The following is a 22384-nucleotide window of genomic DNA, read 5'->3' as shown; positions in this document are numbered from 1 at the left end:
ACTGACTTTTCTTAATCCAGAGTGTTTAGAAACATTCCAGAGCTGCTATTTCTCCTTCATGTTTGCATTGGTGTTTTCTGATTTCTACACTACTGCTTTCCTCGGAACCCTGGCTGGGATTTAGTCCTACCACAGAAAGTACTGGCGAGTCAGATGTTATTAGGATTGACATTTAGTAGAGTCTCATTTATGTCGGGTCATTATGTACTGCAGAGAGAGACCTTCTGCCACAGTCACTAGAGACAAAGCACATGCCCTTCCATCAGGCAGGTGTGGGGAGGGAGAATGAAAAGTGGCTCTCCTTTCTATCCCCTTCTTGGTTAGCAGTTTATGCTCGATATCATCTTTATATGAAGGAAGTGCTACAGACTGTAAGGAAAAGGAAGAGGTAATAACCCAGCAGTACTTTCTGCTGCCTCCCTAAACAGGGTCACACTTGGATGCTGAGTTATGAAGGTGAGTTCTGTTCACTTAGTTCACTCCAGGTATCAAAATGTGAGCTGTGTTATACTGAACAGAGCAGTCTGTGGCTTACATAAACAGCTTTAATTTAATACTTTCTGAAAACAGAAGCAGTCATGGAGGTTTTCAGGAATGTTAATTGTTTGTGTACATGAATGAGCTTAGAAATGGTCATATTTGCAGTCTTCCCATAGCTCATCGAGAGTGTCACTGCTGAAGGAAAGAGAATGATTATTTTTTTTCTTCATAGTCTACTAATATTTTCAGGGCTTGATATAATGTGCCTCTAACAAACCATGAACTTCTCTCCTACTGAGTCACTGCATCCTGCCTACATTCAGTGTAGGCAGAGAACCATTATACTAATCCACTCTTCCATCATATCTCTAGCAAACACATGTATTTTCTTCGAATATTTATTTTGATACAAGGAGTGCAAGTTTTTTATTTGGCAATACAAATAAGTAGAGATTGTGAGTTCTGAACTTTTAACTTTTTTGTAGTAGTTCTGGTTTTCAACTATGATATGATTTGACAAATGTATGACAATCGTATTTGGCTTTAAGGGAATAATCCTGCCACCTCATAGCAGCCCTAGAGTAATTCATTCACCTCTGCAGGCAGTGAAATTGAACTTTTGCTTTGTTTTTTAACAGGTACGGTTATATGCAAGGCCTGATGCAATCCGAAGAGGATCAGGGGACTATGCTCTAAATATTACAAGGAGACTCATTGAGTTTTATGAAGATTATTTTAAAGTGCCCTATTCCCTGCCAAAATTAGGTAAGATTTCCCAAAGAATGTGGAGTTAACCCAGAAATGAGAGATTAAGCCAGCTATTTTAAAGGATTGTAATGTATTGGATTTCAAGTTAAACATTTGGGTTAATTTAGGAGGATCAGTAAGTAAGAAGTTTTTCCTTGTGGAGGAAAGGAAGCCAAACTATACTTTATCCAGCCTGGAACTGAAAGGAACAGGAAGCAGTCAGTATTTGCATTTGTTAGACAATGGGTAGAGAACCTTTCACTGATAAATGGATTTTTCTTTGTTATTTCGATGTCTGTTTTGGTCCTTACTCCTGTGAGATAGCCACTGATGTTTGTTCTGTAGTAGTTATACCTTGTTGTCTCAGCCTTAAATGGGGAACAGAAATGAAAATATTTGTGGAAACTGGCAATGTTTAGCAGTGCAAGACTGTGAGCCTGTTTTTTCTTTTTATGGCTCATATGGCTTATTAATGATGATTAATAGACAAGCTTATTGTCTTGTTTATTGAAAAAATTGCTGTGAATTTGTTCTACTGTGACCTAAGTGTAAACCCCATAAATTTTTATTATTTTTTTTAATAGTTTCTTCTCATCCTCCCTTTCATCACAATCCTACTCATTTAAATACTTTCTATAGTGTTATTACACCCTCCCTCCTTTGGAGCATGTTTGATAAAGATTCTGAAAAGCCTATTGCTCAGCAGCAGGAAGAGAGCATGTATTTGATCAGAAGTGTTAGAGTTGGAACCACAGGTGATCCTCCCAGGAAGTCAGGGTTTATTTCATTAAATCCCTTGCCTGCTGAGTAGGTTTATTGAACTTACAGCTAATGGTGTAGGAGACAGATAATGTAATTGATGTTTCTAGATGAGGGTATTGCATGAATATTGTTATAATTATGTTGTGGCATTTATTTCTTGGTGTCTTTTAATAGCAGGTTACAGGCAGTGCTCTCCTAGAGAAATATGCAGATAGGTTAAACAAGCATATGGCATATAGGTATACACAAACTTTCTGTGTATCCTTTCATGTATGTTTTCAAGTGTGCTAATAATGTTCTGTAAAGGAAGTTTTAGGCTTACAGGGGCCAGAAATTTAGAGGGGAAAAATAATCAGGAATTTGTTGAATAGAAAAGATGAACATAGAACGGTTTTGGTTGAAAGGGATGTTAAAGATCATCTAAACATCAAACATCATTACTTCAGGTAGTTTATTGAGAATGCCAGCTGGCAGCAGTGGTACTAACTGTACCTGCTTCAGAATGTCTTTCAAAATTGTAATTTACGGTCTTAAACCCAACATGCTGCATCTATTGTCATTGTGCTGTGGCATAGCTTTAAAAAAAATCTCATTGTAAGTGAATATATTCCAGTTTGGATCTTTTTGGAACAGAACGGGTGGAATAATCACAAATAAAACTGTATTTTTTCATCAGATATTTCCAGTAAAATTATTAGTAGGAAATACTGCATGAAGACTTTAGCCATTCAGTAGTGATACTATGAAATGAATTACTATCAAGAATATTTTTTATAATATAGTAAGGTTGAACTTATTTAACGTAAATAGAGGAAGAAAATTTTCTAAACTCAGTGATGTAAATATTTTTAAAAATTTTATTTGCATATTAATATAGGTATATTTGTTCCAGTTTGTCCAAACACTGCTGTGTTTAAGCATGTTCTGGTCTTTAACCTGAAAGAACACTGAATTTTTGTTTTTTGTTTTAAACTTGAAAAAAATTAGAAAAAGGTTAGAAAGTTAGGTCTGATGGGTGAATAGAAGGACTAAAAATGTATTACTGTAATCTATCTATGATAGGAATTTTGCAGTAGTATTGAAGAATTTCCCAAATGAAAACACAAAACAGCATTAGCAGTGGAAAAAGCACGTGCATCAGGTAGATGTGTTGATGCTGAAAATGCACTTGGGCTCTCCAAAAGCTTAGGGCTCACCTAATTTAGTGCTGTCAGCACTGAGAAGGATTGAGTACTTTATTAAGGTTTTAAGAAAAATGAGCATGTTTTCTTCAACAGGGCATTTCAGAAGTTTTTAATTTCACTTCTAAATGTGAAAGTGGGAGTGAAAAATGAAGAATGTACTTTGGAAAGCTTTTTAATGTCAACAGTTTTATAGAAAATGTTCTGTTTCAAACATAGATTTTTTTTAGAAATAATGTTTCATGTACTTTGCAGTTCTAACAAGAAACTTATCTGAAGGTAATTATTTTGGTTGAAAGCACAATTTATGTTTACAAAATAATTTTGTTGAAATACTGACCCGTTGACTATGTAGGTGCTGTACTGGCTATTGAGTGAGATGTTTTTTGTGCCAGTAGTGTCCATGGGGCTGCCTGTGTGTGTTAGAGTTGGAACTACAGGTGATTCTCCCTAGACAAGGGACCTGCCACCCTTGGCAAACCACTTTGTCATCTATGTGGTCATCCATTTGAACTCTCTATATGGTAGCATTACCAGAGGACATTTAGGCTCTTTAGATATGTTGCTTTAGCAGAAAGATCTGTGTTTGTTTGTTCACTTCTGAGTCATTGGGGTCCACTTCCAAGGCATTTGAAACTAGTGGCTCTTACTTGAGTTTATAATACACCAGCCAGTGTTCTCTACAGGATCCAATTGCTCCTGTTGCTCTTGACTACCTGACTGGCAGTGAGCAGGCTTTCTTGCTGTGCTTACAAGCAATCAGATGGCTGTGGCTAAGATATTTTTACATCTTACATGGTCTGTACTGCCTTCTGAATGCACTGGAGAAGTAGATTTGTTTTTGTTGCTATAAATTCTGGTAATGAATGTGAATTGGGAATTTCTCTAACTGGAATAAAGAATTTCTGCTGTTAAAAGTTCTTCTTAGCATGTAGGTCTCCACTTTTTTATTTTTTATTTTTTTACTTACATCATACCCTGAACTGGAAGGTGCTTGTGTAAGGTTTTGAAACAATAATTTTTATATCAATTTAATTTATGGAAAAATAGATCATGTCTTTTTAAAAAACCCTAGATTATTCCAAGACTATAATATTATCATTGTAAACATTTGTTAAAGTGATGGGTGGATAAACTACTGAATTTTATTTAATCTAAAAAGACACGCAGAAGGGTTTTTAATTATATTCCCATGGCTAGTGAATACAAAATATTTCTGTATTTATATCACAGTTATTTTAAATCCTGTTTGCACTACACAAAAACCTGCTTTGTATGCATAGAGCTTTTTCTTCTGAGGGTTTTTGAGACTAGAAAGGTCTTGAATTTTTCCCCCTGAAGCCCTGACCAGTTGCTGTTTTGAAGTGCACAGAGTGTAGAAACTTAAAAAGAAAAAAAAAAAAAAACAAACCCAAACAGAAAAACCACCTTAAAAGAGAGGCTTTGAAGGTCAGAGTAAAAGTCACATTATGGGGAATGAAAAGGTAGTCAAGCCCTCTTGCCATGTGGACAGCTGTGATTGTTTAGCTGTAAATGGTTTGAGGTGGATGGGCTGACTGGCTTTTCCAACCAAGACTCCATGGCATGTGGGGTCACATGAGAGTGGAGCAGAGTGACAGAATCCTCTCCCTCACCCTGCTGGTCACACTGCTTTTGATACAGCCCAGATTGGCTCCTGTCCAGCCACTCCTCCACCAACACCCCTAAGTGAAATACATTTTCAGACTTCTTTCTTTCAGGCCTCTGTTCCATTCCCTGATGGTTGACAGTGAATATTTTAGTGAGAGAGAACTGCTGCTGCCTGGTGCAGTGTGTGTTATTGCAGGTCCAGAGAAAAAGTGTTGAGATGCTGTAGTTCTGTTAGCCAGGTGACTTGCTGTGAGCACTGGTGATTAACTGTTCATTTTGATTTAAGTGCTTTACTGTTAGCTTGACTCTTGGACATGCATCTAACCTATTCATTGCAATGTTCCCTTCTGCCCTGCTTGATCTTCCATCATCTCCATCAGCAGTTCTTGTGCTACTGCTTTCTTCCCCTTTGTTTGTCCTTCCTTCTGTCTCTGCTGCTCCTTGTAGAGTGAACCTCCATATTGGTGCCTGCATTCTCTGCTTAAGTTCCGCTAAAAGTTTCACAATTCTACCCTCATGTTTTCTCTCTGGCAAGTGGGGCTTCCTGCCACTTATCCAGCTCTGAACTGAAATTACTGTACAACACCAAGCAAGATAGCTTGTTTCTTCTTCTCTGTCTGTAAAATTAGAGCATTAATTAGTATTTCTGGAATGGGGAAGGGTGGGAGAGCAGTCACTAAAAATTTGATTCATGTGCCTAAACATAATTAACTGATACTGTTAAATGCCATGGGATAATGTGAGAACTCTTTAACTAGTGTCCTGCTGGCTTTCAGATGAGATTCTATTGGGCCATGGTTTGCCCATACTGACAGTTTCACATGGATTTATTGTTTTTTAATAGCTTTGAACTTCTCAGTTGGGGCTATCACCCATGTTTAGTCAGCAGAGTTGAAGTTTTCTATTTTCTTTGACCAACTACTTGAAGCAAGCATAATGCTTCTGCACACAGAGGACTATTTGTTGAAACAGGTCGTTCCTAGAAACTGTGTCATTTCTTCCCTTTGAAGTTTTGGTATGCAAGGGTGTTTTTTTTTTTTTTTTTTAATTTTGTTTGTTTGTTTGTTTGTTTTTTATTTCTAAGCTGTGAGCACTTCAAAACAGAAACTGGCCAGGACACCAGGGGGAAAAATTCCAGCTCCAGCCATAGAGAAAGCAACGTATTTTCTCAGAACAATGCTTTGATATAGAAAAGGAACTGTGAATTACTAACTGAAAGAAACTGCAAAGGAAATCATAGGATGATATTAACAAAGAAGGGAAAAAATAGTCATCACTTAGGACTTACTATATTGCTTTAAACTATTTCAAGTGATAAACGAATTAATTTCATTAGTGAGTTTAGTAGAGCTCACAGTGGCATTCTAGCAGGTTGTTAAAGGGTACCTGATCTCTTTCTCTCTCTGTTGCATTAGTGTGGCAAGTCTGATGTTGTTTGCAGGAGATGGGAAGAGTTACGTATAGGAATAAAGTAGCCTTATATAGAATAAAGATGAATGGGCCCTGGTGGAAATAATCCCCTTCTGCAGGGAATGTTTTCATTATGTTGTGATTTCCCTTCCCTCTTAACTGTGACATGAATAGAATCCATAGCTCTCAGATAGGGAAAGTGTTCAGACAGAAGTATTACTGAATTGCCAGTAGCAATTCAGTCAGCCCGTAGTAGAGAGAAGGTGACCAAGTCTGATAGTGTCCCCACTGGCTACTTGGCTGAATCAGCTTGGCTTTTAAATGAGTAATTAAAAAAAAAAAAAAAAAAAAAAAAAAGAAAAAAAAGGAAAAAACAAACAAACAGAAAAACCCCCAAACACCTGAGAGTGATGCTGTTATGACAGGGTAATAGGATATGGGATTGTGGGAGATTCCCTGGAAATGTCATGGCTGTTTTTGAGCCAGGAGAATCCTTCATCTGAATGTAAATAGATTTTTTCCCAAGCTGCTCTTCAGTATGTCATTTGAGCAGTTAGTACCAGTATAGAAGTGGGTGCACTGAATTTCAGCAGTGTCTATTCTTAGTTCTCTACCTTGTGAGAAACACAGATGCCTCCAGAAAATGATGCATTTTATCATGAGTTAGGAGAAATAAATCTTGGCCAAGAATTTACCAGTAAAGGTATCTCTTTTGACTACTCAGAGAGGAAACTAATCTGGATACTTTAAACTTGATCTCTGATTTTTAGATGGATAAAAGACAAGATAAATACTTCTAGGATTTATAGAATGGGATAAGATCTTTGACAGACACAGAAACCCCATAGAAATTACGAGAATCACGAGAAAACTGTGTGAACTTCTACCTGGTATAAGATAGTTAAATGCCTAAAAGCACATTAATTCAAAATACTTTTTTACATAGCTCTGGTTGAAGTAGTTTTCATTATAGTTCCTTTCACTTGCCTGAGCAGAGCTTTCATACCTGATTGACCATGTCCAGATTTTGAACTAATTTTATTTTTAAGAGAGGCTACAGAATTTTAATAACCTGTTAGATTAGAGTCGAGAGGGTTCATCAGAGACTGACCAGCAGCTGAGACCTTTTATATCAGCAACTGTAGCTTTATTTTAAGGGAGCATGTGTAGGAAAATCTTAGGCCTTTGTTCTACATTGAACTTCATGTCTGTATAGGCCTTATGAACAGTAGTTTTTGTTATAGGATAGGGTCTATATATCATTAAGATACTGTGAGAGCTACTTTCTGTACATGATGTGACACTATAAAAGTTACCATGCAAAGCTCAGAGCTACGTGGCAGAAAAATAAATACAAAAGGGTTTGGAAAAAAGATAAATTATATCACTGAGGATACTGTGGTAGATTTAGATGGTGCTCAAAAAAAGACATGTGTAAATCCTTGGGCACTGTGTAGGAAGATTGGATTGCAGTAGAATGTGCTAAACCATTAATATTTTTCTTTTGAAAAATGTACCTATAGCATTTAATATGAATGAACTATGTAATGCAGTTGAACTATATCAATTAGAGTACCAAGGAGAAAGTAATTACCTTTTCTCTCAGAATTGAGGTAGAAACCTGACACCATCTATTTCTAAAATATGGCAGAAGTATTAGATAATCTGCTCAAGTATGTTGTCTTATGGTGGAAAAGGAAATGGCTGTTGTTGACCTAATGAAACCTTATGGGGTCTTATACACCGGGCATTACTTAAACAGCACCTTCGAGAGAACTGTATATTTACAAACAAAGCTAATGGAATAACATGTAATGGAGTAACATGTTCATAATTACAGGATTTGAGTAAATATGACAGTTTACTCCTGACTTGCATGATTATCATTGTATGACAAACTTTAAATAATTTCAAGTCCAATTCATGAAGGTTCCAGTTTTCATTTAACCTTGGAGCTTCAAATGGAAGGAGGGTAAACAAGGATACTATGGTGATTCCTGTTTTTTCTATCTTAACATGTGAAGTAGAGGATGTCCTGAAGAGTGAAACTCAACAAAATCAAAGTATTGTGCTGGTGAGAAAAAAAAAAGGCAGATTAGAGGACTGTACACATCAAACACTGACACAGTTCACTCAGACTTTTTTGTTTAATATGTACAGTTTGAGCACAGGTCAATTCTATTTTTTTAAAGAGTTTTTGGTGTGAATTGATTGAGACAGGTTGTTTCACATACTTCAGTAGCAGCAGCGGCAGCAATATCTTCCACTAGTATTTTCTTCTCATTCAGCATTGTGGTTTTGGGCCTCCAAAGAAATGGGTTTTGGGCCTCCAAAATTTGAAAAGTGAAGACAGCTCAGTTTCAAGCTGGACTGAGAAACATGTTCAAATGAGTCTAAGAGGAACTATAAATCAATACAATGGAATCTTTTTTCCATTCCTGTCTAATAATGTGTTCTGTAGCAGTTTTAGCCCTGCCTAGTGTTGTGCTTGTTGAACCAACCCTATAGTTGCTGTGTTGGATCTCCAGCACTGGGAGAGGTAATGTCATGTCAATGTTCAGTCTTATTTCAGAAGCACAATTTTATTTAGCCTGAAAGTTGTACTATAGCCTTTTTCCTTGGTCAAGACACCAAGAAAGCCTTAAGAGACATTTTTCCACATCTCTCCCTCAGTGGAGGTATTTAGCGCTCTTAGGGTAACTACTTGCCTTCCTTCTCTTAGGGTAAGCTTGCTGTTTGAAGAGTTAGCAAACTGATTTAGGATACTTAGGATACTCTGTAGTTTCAGAGCTAATCTATACCTTCTGCCGCTTACTAAAAGTCTCTGGAGTGGGATGGCAACTTCCCTGCAGAAAGACTAAAAGGGGATTTTAACAATACTTGCATTGTGTTGTTCCTTTTGCATAGGTAGCAATTGTTTTCACAGCAATTTCAAAAATCTTGCAATCAGTTTCATGCTGATACTTAGGATCTTTAGAAGTATGTGAATTTATTTATTTTTCATATCAGTAACATTGCTAAAAGTAAGGGAGAAGAACAATTGGGTTTTGGTTTTTTATTTTCTTTTTTTTTTTCCCTGCAGCACTGAAGAAGTGTTCCTGTTAACTCTCCATGTTTTCAGTTTTAGAAGGATTGTGCTCCTTTGGGGTAGTTTATTACGCTCTCCAGATGGTGTTGTGACAAAGTTTGTTTTCCATTAGATGCTGATTTGAGGGCAGCAAATATATTACATTGAGAAACAGAAGTTTCACCAGGCAAAACTGATGATAAAGCACTTTGCCCACTGCCTCACTTAAACTGATTTGTATTTGGCTTTGCTTATTTTCTCATGCATGTTTTGAAATATCCATGTATGTATTTTAAAATGTTACGTATTCACATATAATGTAATGCCAAGATCATGACAACTCCATAATTGTCCCTACTAAGAACAATCTTCTTCACTGTGAATCTTGTGCCATAAAGAAAATAGATGAGGGAAGTTCAGACACACACACACTCTCAAAATAATCTAATTATACTCTTCCTAGGAAATTTAAAAGGTAATAAAAAAAAATTAAAAAAAAGAATTTAAAGGGCGGGAGTTAGAAAAAAGTTACCACTTACTGAAAATATGCTGAATATTAGAAGCAGTTAAAAATCTTTATGTAGATGTGTAAAAATGAGCTTTCGCATCTTACTTCTAAACTGTAAAAAATCCTATATATACAGATGTAAAGAAGATACATTTTCATATATCAGCACAGAGCATGCAAAGTTTCTTTCAAGAGATTATGATGGTGTCTTGAAAAGATCATAATGCATTAAAGTGGGTCTTAAGTAGGCCAGAGATTTCTGTTCATACAAAAGATGTGAGAAAGTATATAGCTACTGAGCTGAATAAACCTATTGCTGCTGGCTAGATTCTGCTGGCTTAGTTATAAACCTTCCACCTATACTAGCTAGTTTCTGTAAGCTACTGAAATTCAAAGGGATATATGTGCTCACCTTCTGTTGCTTTTGCTAAGGATATTGTAACTGAAAAATATCCTTACACGATGAATTATGCTATGTTTGCAGTTCCATGCCTGAAGCAACTTCATTTTTACATTATGGAAGCCAGTGATCTTCAGTGTAACGATGAAAATATTAAGATGGCTGAACAACTTTAATTTAAACAAGGGAATTACCATTGTTCATTTCCCCCTCACCCCACCTTGCTTCCTGTGTGCTGGCAAGCTTCTTAAAATGGTAGATGTACATTGAAAAAAATCCCTTAATTAAAATTCTTTGGAGATCTCTGGTAGGTACTGCTAAACTTGCTTTCCCTGATCTCTCTTGTTGTATATGAATTCTCCTTTTCTTCTAATTTATTTAAATGCCATCTGCTTGTGTATTTAAACCATAACATTTCCAGTTTCAGGATCAGTTCTGTGAAGACTGCAATTTCTGTCGCTCTCTTGATTCTTATCAGTAACACTTCTAACAAAGCTGTCCTCGTGAAGATGTATATTTGTCATAGTGATAGCACACTTCAGGAAGTGTATTAAGCTAAAACAACTCCCACTGTTCAACTAAAAAATATGTTCCTTGTCATCTGCTACTGCTCACTGAAATTAAACTTGGGCAACATTTTAGTCTAGAAAAATCCAGTTGCTTTTTCTTCTTGGAGCGTTTGGCATTGCTGCACATTGTTCTGCTTTTGTAAGTTACTGGGCAGTTGAATCCTGACATGAGTTGGAGAAGGAGGGAAGGGGGCAGGTACACAAAAGAACTTTGGTATGTATTCTGGAGACCCTTGTCATAAGTTTCTGCAGCTATTGCTGTCTCTCTGGGGGGCTTAGATAAATCTTTAGAAACTGTTTCCAAATAGTCCCTGAGTTTGTGGCTTTGTAATTGATCCTGAGCTGTGCAACAATAGGGAACTTACCAGTGGAAGGGATCATGCCAAAAGAGCTCTTGATTTGTATTTTATTCAGCAGGGGCTTTGATCTATCACCACCACTATGACACTAGGTTTCCTTTTGAAGTCATGTTGTAAAAGCACAGGTAATTTGTCAGAACTTTAATTACTCATGGCTCTTAATGGTGTGACTCTCAAACAGTAACAGAGGTCAGTGGTTGAAATCCTCATAGGAAATTATGTGAGAGGTTTCCATGGTCGTTGTAATACCTAAGCACATTGTAATTTCTGTTTACATGTAATGCATTTGCAAATGGAGAAACACTGCAGTTCTGTTGTCCTACTTAGATGCTCAGCTGAAAGCCAAAGAGTGCTAAGAGGTGAGGGGAGGCAGATGTTTTGCTGGTCAGACGTGTATAAAATACTCAGTTGTCAGATAGAATTTGAGTAAGCGTTGAGACAGTAGGCAGCTGGAACTTGCATCCTTTCATGGTTAAGTATTGACTATTCATGTGAGCGACATACAAGTGACTGCAATATTTCCTGCATTAAGGTTGGGCTGAGAAGTGTTCTTCCTAGGGTGCTAATTCTTAGGTATGGAAATACATAAAGCTGCACAAAACTGTCAGCCTTACTTAGATACATACAAAAATGAACTATATGTCTTTTCACTGGTAATGTGAAAAATAATTCCTAGGCATCTTTTCTCTGTATTTTTGAAATGTTTTAAGCTTTGCTTCTCTCTTAAGGTAATCACAGACAATTGAATTTTAAGAAGAAGCAGGCTGTTACTCAGTAACAAACAGATCCATTAGAAACACAGTTTTATGCTTCATCCCGTATCGCCAGGATTTTCTGTAGAAACTGTACCGCAGTTTCCAAGTGATTAAAAGGGTCTGAATTGTACAAGTTCCGATTGATAACACAATGATCATATGTTGCTCTTAATAAAACCTTCCAAAGACAAGAATGTTGCCAAGTGATACTGAAGGATATTTAAAATTGCTCTAATTCCTTCAGAGTAATAATGAACAGACAGCTGTCTGTAATGCTTATATTGTATTTGGGGACAGCTGGATGGAAGTCCAGCCCAGAAAAATTCACTGCTTTATCAGTCTGTTTCTTGGGAAAAAAAAAAAAGGCAAAAAAAGAGAGCTTGCTCTTTGTAATCAAAATACAATTGCTGTGTGACAGCTTTGATGTGGAGTATAAAATGGTCAAATCTTAGTACACAGCTGAAGGATAATTTAATGTTTCAATAATGAAGTGCAGAAAAATAACATTACAAGTGAGTAAAATGTAATTTTAAACATTAAAAGCAAATCTTCCTACAAGTAATTCTAACCTCTTGAAATTTTACATATACTTGTCTCTGAATGTTCCTTTAATATTAATCTGTCTATCCATATATCCTGGCTGTAATTTATGATGGTAAGCCTATAAAGACTAAGAGAACATATCTATAGATAAAACTACAGTCAGCAGATACCAGACTTTTGTGAAGGCTCTCCCAAACTATAGTTCACACCTTTCTGCTGTCATATATAACAGGTGTAAGTCTGATCATGAAATCAAGAAGTGTGCTCCCATGGGATAAGGAATCTGGAAAAAGAGAATCTTACAAGCATGAGATGACTTTAGAAATGTGGATAATGAGAAGATTGGGTGTGCTGGTTTTTGCTAGCGTAGAATTAATTTTCTTTTGGTGACTGATGTGGGGCTGTGTTTTGTATTTGTGCTGAACACAGTGTTCAGAACACAGGAATGTTTCTGTTATTGCTGGGCAGGGCTTACACAGACCCAAGCCCTTTGCTGCTTTTCATGCTGCCACACTGGTGAGGGGACTGGCGGTGCCTGGGAAGCTGGGAGGAGACACACCCAGAGCATGTCACCCAAACTGACCAAAGTATTGGTCAGATGGTATTACAGACCATCTGACATCGTGCTCAGTGTATAAAGTGGGGGGAAGAAGGAGGAAGGGGGTGGTGTTTGGAGTGATGGTGTTTGTCATCCCAGGTAACTGTTATACCTGCTGGGGCTCTCCTGGAGATGGCTGAACACCTGCCTGCCCATGGGATGCCCAAGTGCATTCCTTGTTGTGCTTTGCTTTTGTGCACAGCTTCTGCTTTCCTTAATAAACTGCCTTTATCTCAACACACAAGTTTTCCAGCTTTTATTTTTCTGATTCTCTCTCTGATACCACTGGTGGGGGGAGTGAGCTACTCTGTGGTGCTTGGCTGCTTCTTGGGATTAAACCACAACATTGTGGCAGTTTTCAGACTCTTATCTGTGGGTCCCGTGGAGAAGTTGGGTCCTGTTCACTGGATATGAACTAGTTGTCCCTCATTTCAGAAGTCTCCTGACTTTTTTCTAGTTGCCTCCTCCACTTACAAATCATCACTGCAGTTCTTTTTCATCGGACCCAAGAATGATCAGGCAAGCAGACTGTCCTATATGCAGTTTTATAAGACATTAACTTCAGTGGTGTAAAGTAGTTTTCTTCCCTTTGATCCTTGGATTTTTTGGAGGTTATTTTTAACTATCTCTTTCCAGAGAACTGTTTGTCAGGGTGGTCCCACAGTTCAGCTGCACTGCTGAGAAGCTGCTGCTGGCTGGGCTTTCTAGAACTTCTTAAGTCAGGTCTGCTGCCAGTATGCATGAAACTATAACCCTGGAAGATTATAGTTGCAGATAGTACAGCAGTGTAAATCTAAGTGTACTTCCAAAGTAACTTATTCTAGTGTATGTTGTGTGTGTTACAAGAATCAGGAACCTCAGTATCAGAAAGCCCCTGATTGCTGTCAGGAAAATAAAAGTGGCAGAGTCAACCCACCTAGAGAGAAAGAACTGTCCTGTATTCTACCACTAGCAGCTTATTTCCATTATTCAAGTAGTCTGTAAGTAAAAGCTGACAGACACAGAAGCTGTAAAATTGTTTTCATTCAATATTCATATTTAGGAGGAAGGCTCCTATAGAGAGGTAATAGGACTAGAGATAATATAAATGTCTCTCTTCATATCAAAACTTTTGACTTGACAAGTAAGCTGTTTTATATTTTGGAAGGTAATTCCATGCAGAACCAGTCTTTTGACAGCATACTCTTTGATCTGTTAGACTGGTGAGCTTCACTGAAATTCATTTTAACACTCCCAGATGGGAATTTGCCTTCACTGCACATCCAGGATCAAGGCATTTTGACCTAGGGATTATAAAGTCCAGGTGACACAGTGTTATTCTATCTTTACCTGAAGATGGAAAATTCCTGATAATGTTACTATTGGCTCATGGTATTAAAATGCAGAACCACTCAAGTATATTTAAAAGCTTTTTTTTTTTTTTTTTTTTTTTTTTTTTTTTTTTTTTAATGTCTTCATCCATCTATCGTCACCTACAAAGGATAATGCCTTTCTTCAAGTTGCTAAAACCTCACTTGTGATGCAGATCTATATAGAACTGGATTTAGATAAACATGCACATGTGGATGGGATCTCATCAGTAAGACAACTTTCCTCTATCCTAACACTCTAGCATCTTGTTCTTCCTTAAATTAAGCATGCTAGTGAAATATGTGTCATAGAAAGATGTGTCATAGTAAATTTTCATTTGTTGGGTGTAGTTCTGTGTCTCATGTTCTGATGGAGAAATTGGATGAGTACATTCAGTTCATATACAGTTCTTTCTTTTTTAATGGCTGAATTTTCTAGAGGTGTGTGTGGAGTATCCCAGTAAAGGCATTTTCTTCATCCTCTCACAAATGTTATGGGGGGCACATTCTCAAAAGCATAGACCATGCTGCATTTCTTTCAACATGAATAGCTTGCATTTTTGGTATAATCTATATTACAAAGTTGCACCTGTAAAGTTTCTTTCTTTTTTGTCTTAGCAGATTTAGTGAAAAATGAAACAGCAGATGCACATACTGGATTTTAAAATAAAGAAATATTAGAATCTTGGCTTACACTTTTCTTTATGCTGTTCACTGAATTTCACTTCAAAATCGAATCATAATATTTTCTCATTTTTGCTGTCTTGGGGAGGATTGACTGTATAGACTGAGTGCTGAGTATCATTATTATAGTGCTAATTGCCTTTTTTATCCTTTTCTGGTCTTTCTGTGTGTGTGCCATTTTAGTATGGCAGTGCCACTGAGTCAAACTGTTTTCTCATTTGTACATTACACTTCTCTGTGGTGTACTGTGTTTCCCAGACTTAGTGAGCAGGAAGCTGAAGCTGAATCCTGTACCAGGTTTAAGAGTTATGTGTGCCAGAAATATAGTGAAATTTTACTGGGTTTCAGCAGCATACTAAGATTTGTATTGTTTAAAAAGAGTTTTTTCAGTAGCAGTTAAAATAGGGGAAAAAAAAAATATCTCTTCTTTATGTATCTCCCCTGAAGTCACATTCGATGGCATTTGGGATTATGGATTTACTTGGACTTTATCTTGAAAGTTTGGTTTGTGAGGTGGACTGAACAGTTGAATCTGTGCATACTAGCTTCTCTACACTGTGGTGTTAACTTCTACATCACTGCCAATGTGATTGTGAAGGCAGTATAGTTGTAGTACTTAAGAGCATATAAATAACCTTTTGTTTATGTTCTCTGCTCTTGACATTATTTTTATGTCCACTGAGCTGTTCTAACATTGAGCCCATCTCTCCATCTTTAAACTCTATTACAGCAATCTTTGCTTGACATCTTCCTTTCATGTTTTTATACATTGTGATGAGCATTGAGCTGGGGAATCCCAGGTGCTGTTAGACTAGAAATTCAGTATGTGTTTGGAGAGCTGCCAGGAGCTGGGATGAGTTGCAGATTTGAGAATCAATATGAACTGCCTGACTTTACATGTGGGCTACCAACTGGCTGTCCTTGGTACTCAGTATGCATACTTGATTTATGTTTTAAATGGGATGGCACCAAAATATATACTTAAGGAAGATGATTTCAGACATAAAGATAATATTCTGTCTGTTTGATCTTTAAAGGTGATGCCTCATTTAGGCCTTGAGTTTATCATAAATCTGATTTGAATGTTTTTAGTCAAGACATTTTATTCAATTGGATCAGACTTTATTGTCTTCCTTTATGTTTCTTTTAGATGCTTATGTGATTAACAAAAGTTAATTTCTTTTCCTTTCTTGTTTACTGTCCAAAGCAAAAATACAGTACAATTTTAGAAGATGAGATTGGGGAGCTTTTGTAGGCTGTATTTATGTAGACAATTTTTTTTTTAAAACAGGCGTTTTGAATATACAGTAAAGCTAAAGTGTATGATCAGTGCTTAAATTTCCCAATACTGCATACAAAAACTAAGTAAAAAATATTGAGATCAGAATACTTTAAATTTTTTTTGTACTCATCACTGTTGAATATTGTACTGTGCTCCTAATAGCACATTTGTGTTTTGTGGGCTGCCTCAACTGGGCTGCAATCCCATCAGCTGTCATCAGTCAAACATGGCTAGGCATGACCAGAGGTGGTATGGAGGCTGTCTTGTTGGGAAAACAGTCTTTTAATTCAGTTGATGTTCTGCTTCTGACCAACTCAATTCTTCTTTTGCAATAGGATGAAATAAACCCCCAAAAATCCTTCACCATGTCCATGCCTTAAAATAGCTGCCCATTTGGTGATGTATAAATATGGATAGTTAGATTTGGTGGAATTTCTCCATAGTGTAAATTGTGTTTGTGTGTCAATGATTCTTCCACAACTAAAACCCCATTAAACCAAAACCACTTCAGAATAATAAGTGAAGTGATTAAGTCAACGCTGAGGTGCTATAAAATCTGTCATCACTCATTATCCAAATGAAATTCTACAGTTCAGATAAGACGTAATTGGTAGTTCTACTTTTTGTTCAGTGAAATATTATTGTCAGATGCGCAGAATTTCTGTATGTTGTCTCTTGAACACATATAGCAGAGAATATGAAATTAAAGTCTTGTACTGTAAATGTCAGAATAAATTACATGCTATATATATTTTCATATGGTGATGGGTAAGGCTGGAAGAATATCTTTGTGACCAGAGAAATATTTGACATCATGAAGTACAATGGCTATGAGGTTGCAGGTTTTATAAGAAAATTAGATTTATAAAAAGATTAACAGTGTTGCTAAACACAGGATTTTCTGGAATAGGCAACATTAGAGTATAGAGTGATATCCAAACATGTTAAAAACATTCCCACCGAATGATAATTGGAAAAAAAATCTTGCATTTTTTGATGAAAAATAATGCTATTAATTTTTGTTTTTAAAATAGCAGTAGACTATAGTAGTTTTGGATAAAAGGTAGTTTTAAAATGTGTCCAGTGGGGTTTTTTTAGGTGTGTTGACTGGCTTGCCCTCACTGGACATAGAAAATAGCTATTTTTTTAGTAAGAACATAATAGAAGGGGAAGAGTTGTGCAGCCCTATGGATTCAAATGAATAATTTATCAATGGAGATTTCAATCCAGGAGCTATTTTAGCAAGTAGTTTTTGAATTTAAGTACATGATTATTTTTTGCTGACTCAACCTAACATATTTAAGTACCTCATTGCTGTGAGCTTTTAAATACATAACTGAGAGATGCTAACAGGTAATTTGTATCTGTAGTGGTATTAAATGTACAGAATGTTTGGTACCTGACAGATGTCAATATATATATGCTTACAGAAGAAATGTTTAAAGTTCATATAATAAATCAAAGAAAATGTTGAACTAGATGGAATACATATTTTTACTTGCAAGAGACTTTACTTTTAAACAAACATGTAAACTGACCTTTGCAGCATTGACTGTGCTGAGGTTTATGGTTCATAAGAGTGGAAAACAACTCAGGTGGTGAGTAGTGGCTTGCAGGTGGCTACAGTAAGCTTTCGTGGCAAAAATATGACCAGTACTTAGAATAAATTTTCAAACACCTTTTCCCTGATACCTGGTTGCAGAGGAAACTATTTTTCAAATTTCCTTCAATAGGAAAAAGGAATTTTGTGGAGTATTTCACTTAATGGAAGATGCTTCAGACAAAGTTTACTTTAATTTGTCTTTGATGGAATTTTTCATACGGATTTTCAGTCATAGATTTTCAGTTGTGAGTAAGCCTTTCCTCTCAAATTTGAAGCTGATTTCCTGCATTGTCTGCATGACAAGTAAACTGCAAATTATATTAAAGTGCATGTGCAGTTCATCAAAAGGTGTTCTTCTGATTGATGTATCATACTGTTAGATTTCTAGGAGTACTAATGTTTGTGCTGGCACATAGTACAATTAGTTGGGGTCACCTCCCCTATCATCTGCATGAGGAGTCTGGCTCATTTGGATAGCACTTCAATGTAGTATGGCTCTCAGCATTTCTCTAAACCAGATTTATAGTTGTGTGGTTCTTTTTCAGACCCTTTTCTAAGAGTCAGATTTTTCCTGTGTTTAGTTTGTTTTCTTTTGCTTTCTGCCAACAAGCTGATATTTTATTAGTTTTCAAATATTTTTCTGTGCATTCTTGTAATTTGTGTGTCAATGCATAAGTAGTTTGAGTAGCTAAAAAGTTCTGTTTGCCTTTGCAAATGAAGCTGAATAGGGTCACTGGTTCTCAGTGTCTCTGGGATAGTATTACAGTAGCTGGAGAGGTAAAGGGGCAGATGGTTATTGTTGCTAAAAAGTTGTAAATTGGATAAGAATTGCTCTGTCTCTCTTTTTGTTTTCCTCTCTTTCTCTGGGATCCTTTGTCAAGCTCATATTGACAAGACAGCAGTGAAAAAGGTTGCTGAGAAGAACAGGGCTGTAGTCCCTTGAAGAACTAGTATAGGGGGCTCTGTACACTGACATCTAAAGATACTATAAGCCAAGTAAATTATGTAAAAAGAGATAGAATAATTTGCATTGACTTTTTACTGGCTGACAAAGCAAATTGTCTTTTCTATCATGTTGTGGAGAATTTACATTATTTGTTAAATGATTTCTAGAATAGAGTAAAAGCATCTGGAGGTAATAATCACAGAGAAAAGCCCAAGGGATACTCTTCAGATACAGCAAAATAATTGGAGCTTTAGCTATACAGGTTGTTTGAAGCATAATTCCATGCCCAGAGGAGCCAATGGGAGAAACCTGGAATGGTTTCCACAGATATTGATTCAAAGCTTTGAGCTGGCAGAAACAGCAAGCCAATTTCTTGCAGCTCTTCCCTATGTAAAGAGATATATTGTGCTTTTATCAAGCAATTTTATAAACTCAGAATTTCTTCACAAGCTCTAATCCATCTCTTAATTCTAGGCTTTGGACCAAAGAATGTTCTCTGACCTTTGTTGCTTTCTTTTATGGCTAGAAACAATCTTTATTGCAAGGAAACACTACATAAATCCCTAGAAAGAAGCTGTTTCTTTATATAGATTGTTTCCTCCTGTGTCAAAACCATGGGGCAAGATTCTCAAGACAGCAGAGACTCTGTGCAATAGCAGAATGAATACATATCTTTTTCTGAGAGTAGATCCACACTCTGGTGGGAAGCTCAGGTGGGTGGGGTTCCTAAGCCAGTCATGTTGTTCATGTGAAGGAGGTTTATTGCACCTTTGTGTTTTAAACAGGCAGGTCGCATTGCAAAAATGAGGTGCCTGGTGGGCTACTGAGAGAGGGAACTAGTATTTTGCTTTAAATGTTGTTAGAGACAGAATTTTGAAATGTGGGGACACCAAATGGCACATGGCAGAAAGCTCCTTCAAATTTCACTGAATCCCTGTTCACTAATAATCTGACTCCCAAGATTTAAGTTTGTAGATTGGTAGCTGTGAATTTGTATTCCCTTCTGGACTGGAGAAGCTTGTGGATTTCTGCACAGCCTATAAGTAAATACATAAAAATCTGTCTGCAGCATAGATCTTTTGCTGATCATGTGCCCCTGTCCAGTTCTTGTCTTGCAAACAGGCAAGACTCTCCTTACTGCTTCAAGGCAAGGGGCCTGAACTTCACACTGGGTTTCTGTAGGAGACTGCCAGCAAGGCTTCCCTTGGTTTCAGACAGATAGGCATCACTGCCTTTGCTTTCATGGCATCTGCTGGCTACAGGCTGATCTGAGGAAATGAGGAATTTCCTCAGATAAGAATAACATTACAACAGCATGATTATTTGGTATCCTTTTGTGTTTGTTGAATTGTGGGAGACAAAACCAATGACATGTGTACATCACTGCTGTTGTTGCTCAGTTATCTCACTCATTAGTGAATCAGCATTTCTAGAAGGAGATTCTTTGGTCAAATGTTATGTTATCTGGGGAACTGCTGAGTGAGTGAGTAAGCTCTTCCTCCTAGCTGACACTTCACTCTGAACTCCAAAGAGTATGTTTCCTTCAGTGTGGTGTCTTTTTGAAAGACAGCAAAGGAAGGAATTGAAAAAAGGGCAAAAGTAGAGTTTACTTTGGCTGTTGATATTTCACTTCTGTGGTGCTTGCATAAGCATCCCAAGCTCTCTCTCAGGGATGAGGAGACATATTTTTTCTCCACCTTCATTGTAGGAAATGTCAAGTGTTAGAAACATGTTTTAGTTGTATTTCTGTCTGCTTTCCATGTGTTCTTCCATACCATACATGTGGGGTATGTATGCTGGTTGATTTGTGGATCAGATTCTTCAGCATCAAAGCTGTTACTTTTTGTACTTTACCTTTAAAAAAACCCAAACAGAACTGTTCTTTTGGTGTTAGGTTCTGAAAGGGCTAAAAATGTCTTCACTTAACTCTTGCTTGGCACACAAGTTGGCATCCTTCAAGTAAGTGACCAAGAAACAAGCACAGGCAAACTGAAATTTGTATCTCCCTGAGTGCCACTAGTTGCATTTTTCTTTCCCCAATCTGAGATTTCTTCTAAAATGCTGTTTGACAACTGCCCCAGAGAGATAACTTGTAAATGTACTATAAATATTTTCACAGTAGTAAAAATGTCTTGTAGTGGGATCACCCTGAACAGAAGATGCAGAGTTTGTTAGAGCCAAGTTAAGTGAATGCATCATGTAGCTGGGGCTACAGCCTGGAAAGGTACCTCCTGAGTTGTTGCACCCAGTCCTACTTCTGTGTTTGACAACCAGCTATACCAGCAACTCATCAAACTCCAGTTTAAATATGACTAGAGTCTTCTGATTCCAGGATTCCTACCAGAAAATGTTCTGAATTCAGAATTTCTTGACAGAAGTGCATATCATGAAGTCTGAATTCTGGTTGTGGTGGCCAAATACTTCATTTTACACTACTTTTTGGAAGAAAATAAAACCATTAATTTTAAAGTCTGCTATATAGAACACTAAATATACAGGTTTTTGTTTCTTCTACAGTAAATGTATGCTGGCTTGGTAGAGGAGGGAGTGAGCTGTCTTTTAACAAATAGCTGTGTCCTTCTTGAACTTGATACATGTCATTGGTCTATAAGGAGTATGCAGTAAGGAAAATATGCCAGTAGGAAAGACTGAACCTAGACCTTATGCATAGTTCATTGCTTTGAAAGAAAACATTTTGACTTTTTGCTATACCTTAGGCCTGGAGCAGAAAGGAGAAACAAGTCAGAGAAAAAGTGTTGATTGTAATCAAGGGAAAGTCTGACAATTTAGGCATGACATGATAACCTGTGTTCTCTTAGGACCCCTAGCTACTTCACAAAACATGAAGGATGGAAAATGTGGATGCCCTGGGTTCGACATTTGTGTTAGATGCCACATCTGAGGTCAAGAAGTAACAGTAACTGGATTAGTTATGTTGTTTCTATTTTGTGGGATACTAACATATGGTTGTTATTTCTCTTTTTCAAGCTGTCACTTCTACGTTTTTCCCAAATCCACTGTTTCTTTCTACTTCATGTATTGATAGGGGCCATGCCTAGCTTTACTACAGACAGTTATTTCCCAGAGTTGGGTCTTAGAAAATATACACTGTTTCTGGGGAGGCAGATTAATTTGTAAAACCCGGTGTTTCCAGTTCTTATCAAGGCCAGAACCTTGCAGGTCTTGTGAAAAAGAAGAGTCAGATGAATAAAAGCAGTCATTTACAGTAGATCTGAGACTTTCTGAGATATGTAAACCCTCTTGCTCTAGCACATAATACATCTGCTGATTGACAGGAATGGAAGGGCAGAAGGGAGAGAGGCTAACAAATGAGAAAAAGGATCAGGTTGTGCTGTAGGCTTTTTACAGCTATTCATTCTCAGTGGTGCCACTTACTGAAGCATTTGGGTAAAGTGAGATGCAAGAGTTACATGGTTACTGGAGGGGATGAGAGATTGTATTTTCTAATTCTGGGTGCAAAGTCAGCTTAAGATATTTTTTAGGGTATCAAT

General features: G+C 37.0%; 1 protein-coding gene across 1 annotated transcript in view; it reads left to right on the top strand.

The window, feature by feature from the left end:
• Window positions 1–22384, top strand: part of TRHDE (thyrotropin releasing hormone degrading enzyme) — a 219014-nt gene that overhangs the window by 37406 nt on the left and 159224 nt on the right. Inside the window, exon 3 of the mRNA XM_083859071.1 lies at window positions 1119–1245. Coding sequence (XP_083715197.1) covers window positions 1119–1245 — 127 coding nt within the window. The remainder of the gene's footprint in view (window positions 1–1118; window positions 1246–22384) is intronic.

This window comes from Zosterops lateralis (genome assembly GCF_965231275.1).
Source record: "Zosterops lateralis genome assembly, chromosome: 4".
In the NCBI taxonomy this organism is placed as follows: Eukaryota; Metazoa; Chordata; class Aves; order Passeriformes; family Zosteropidae; genus Zosterops; species Zosterops lateralis.
This window is presented reverse-complemented; position numbering and strand designations above follow the sequence as displayed.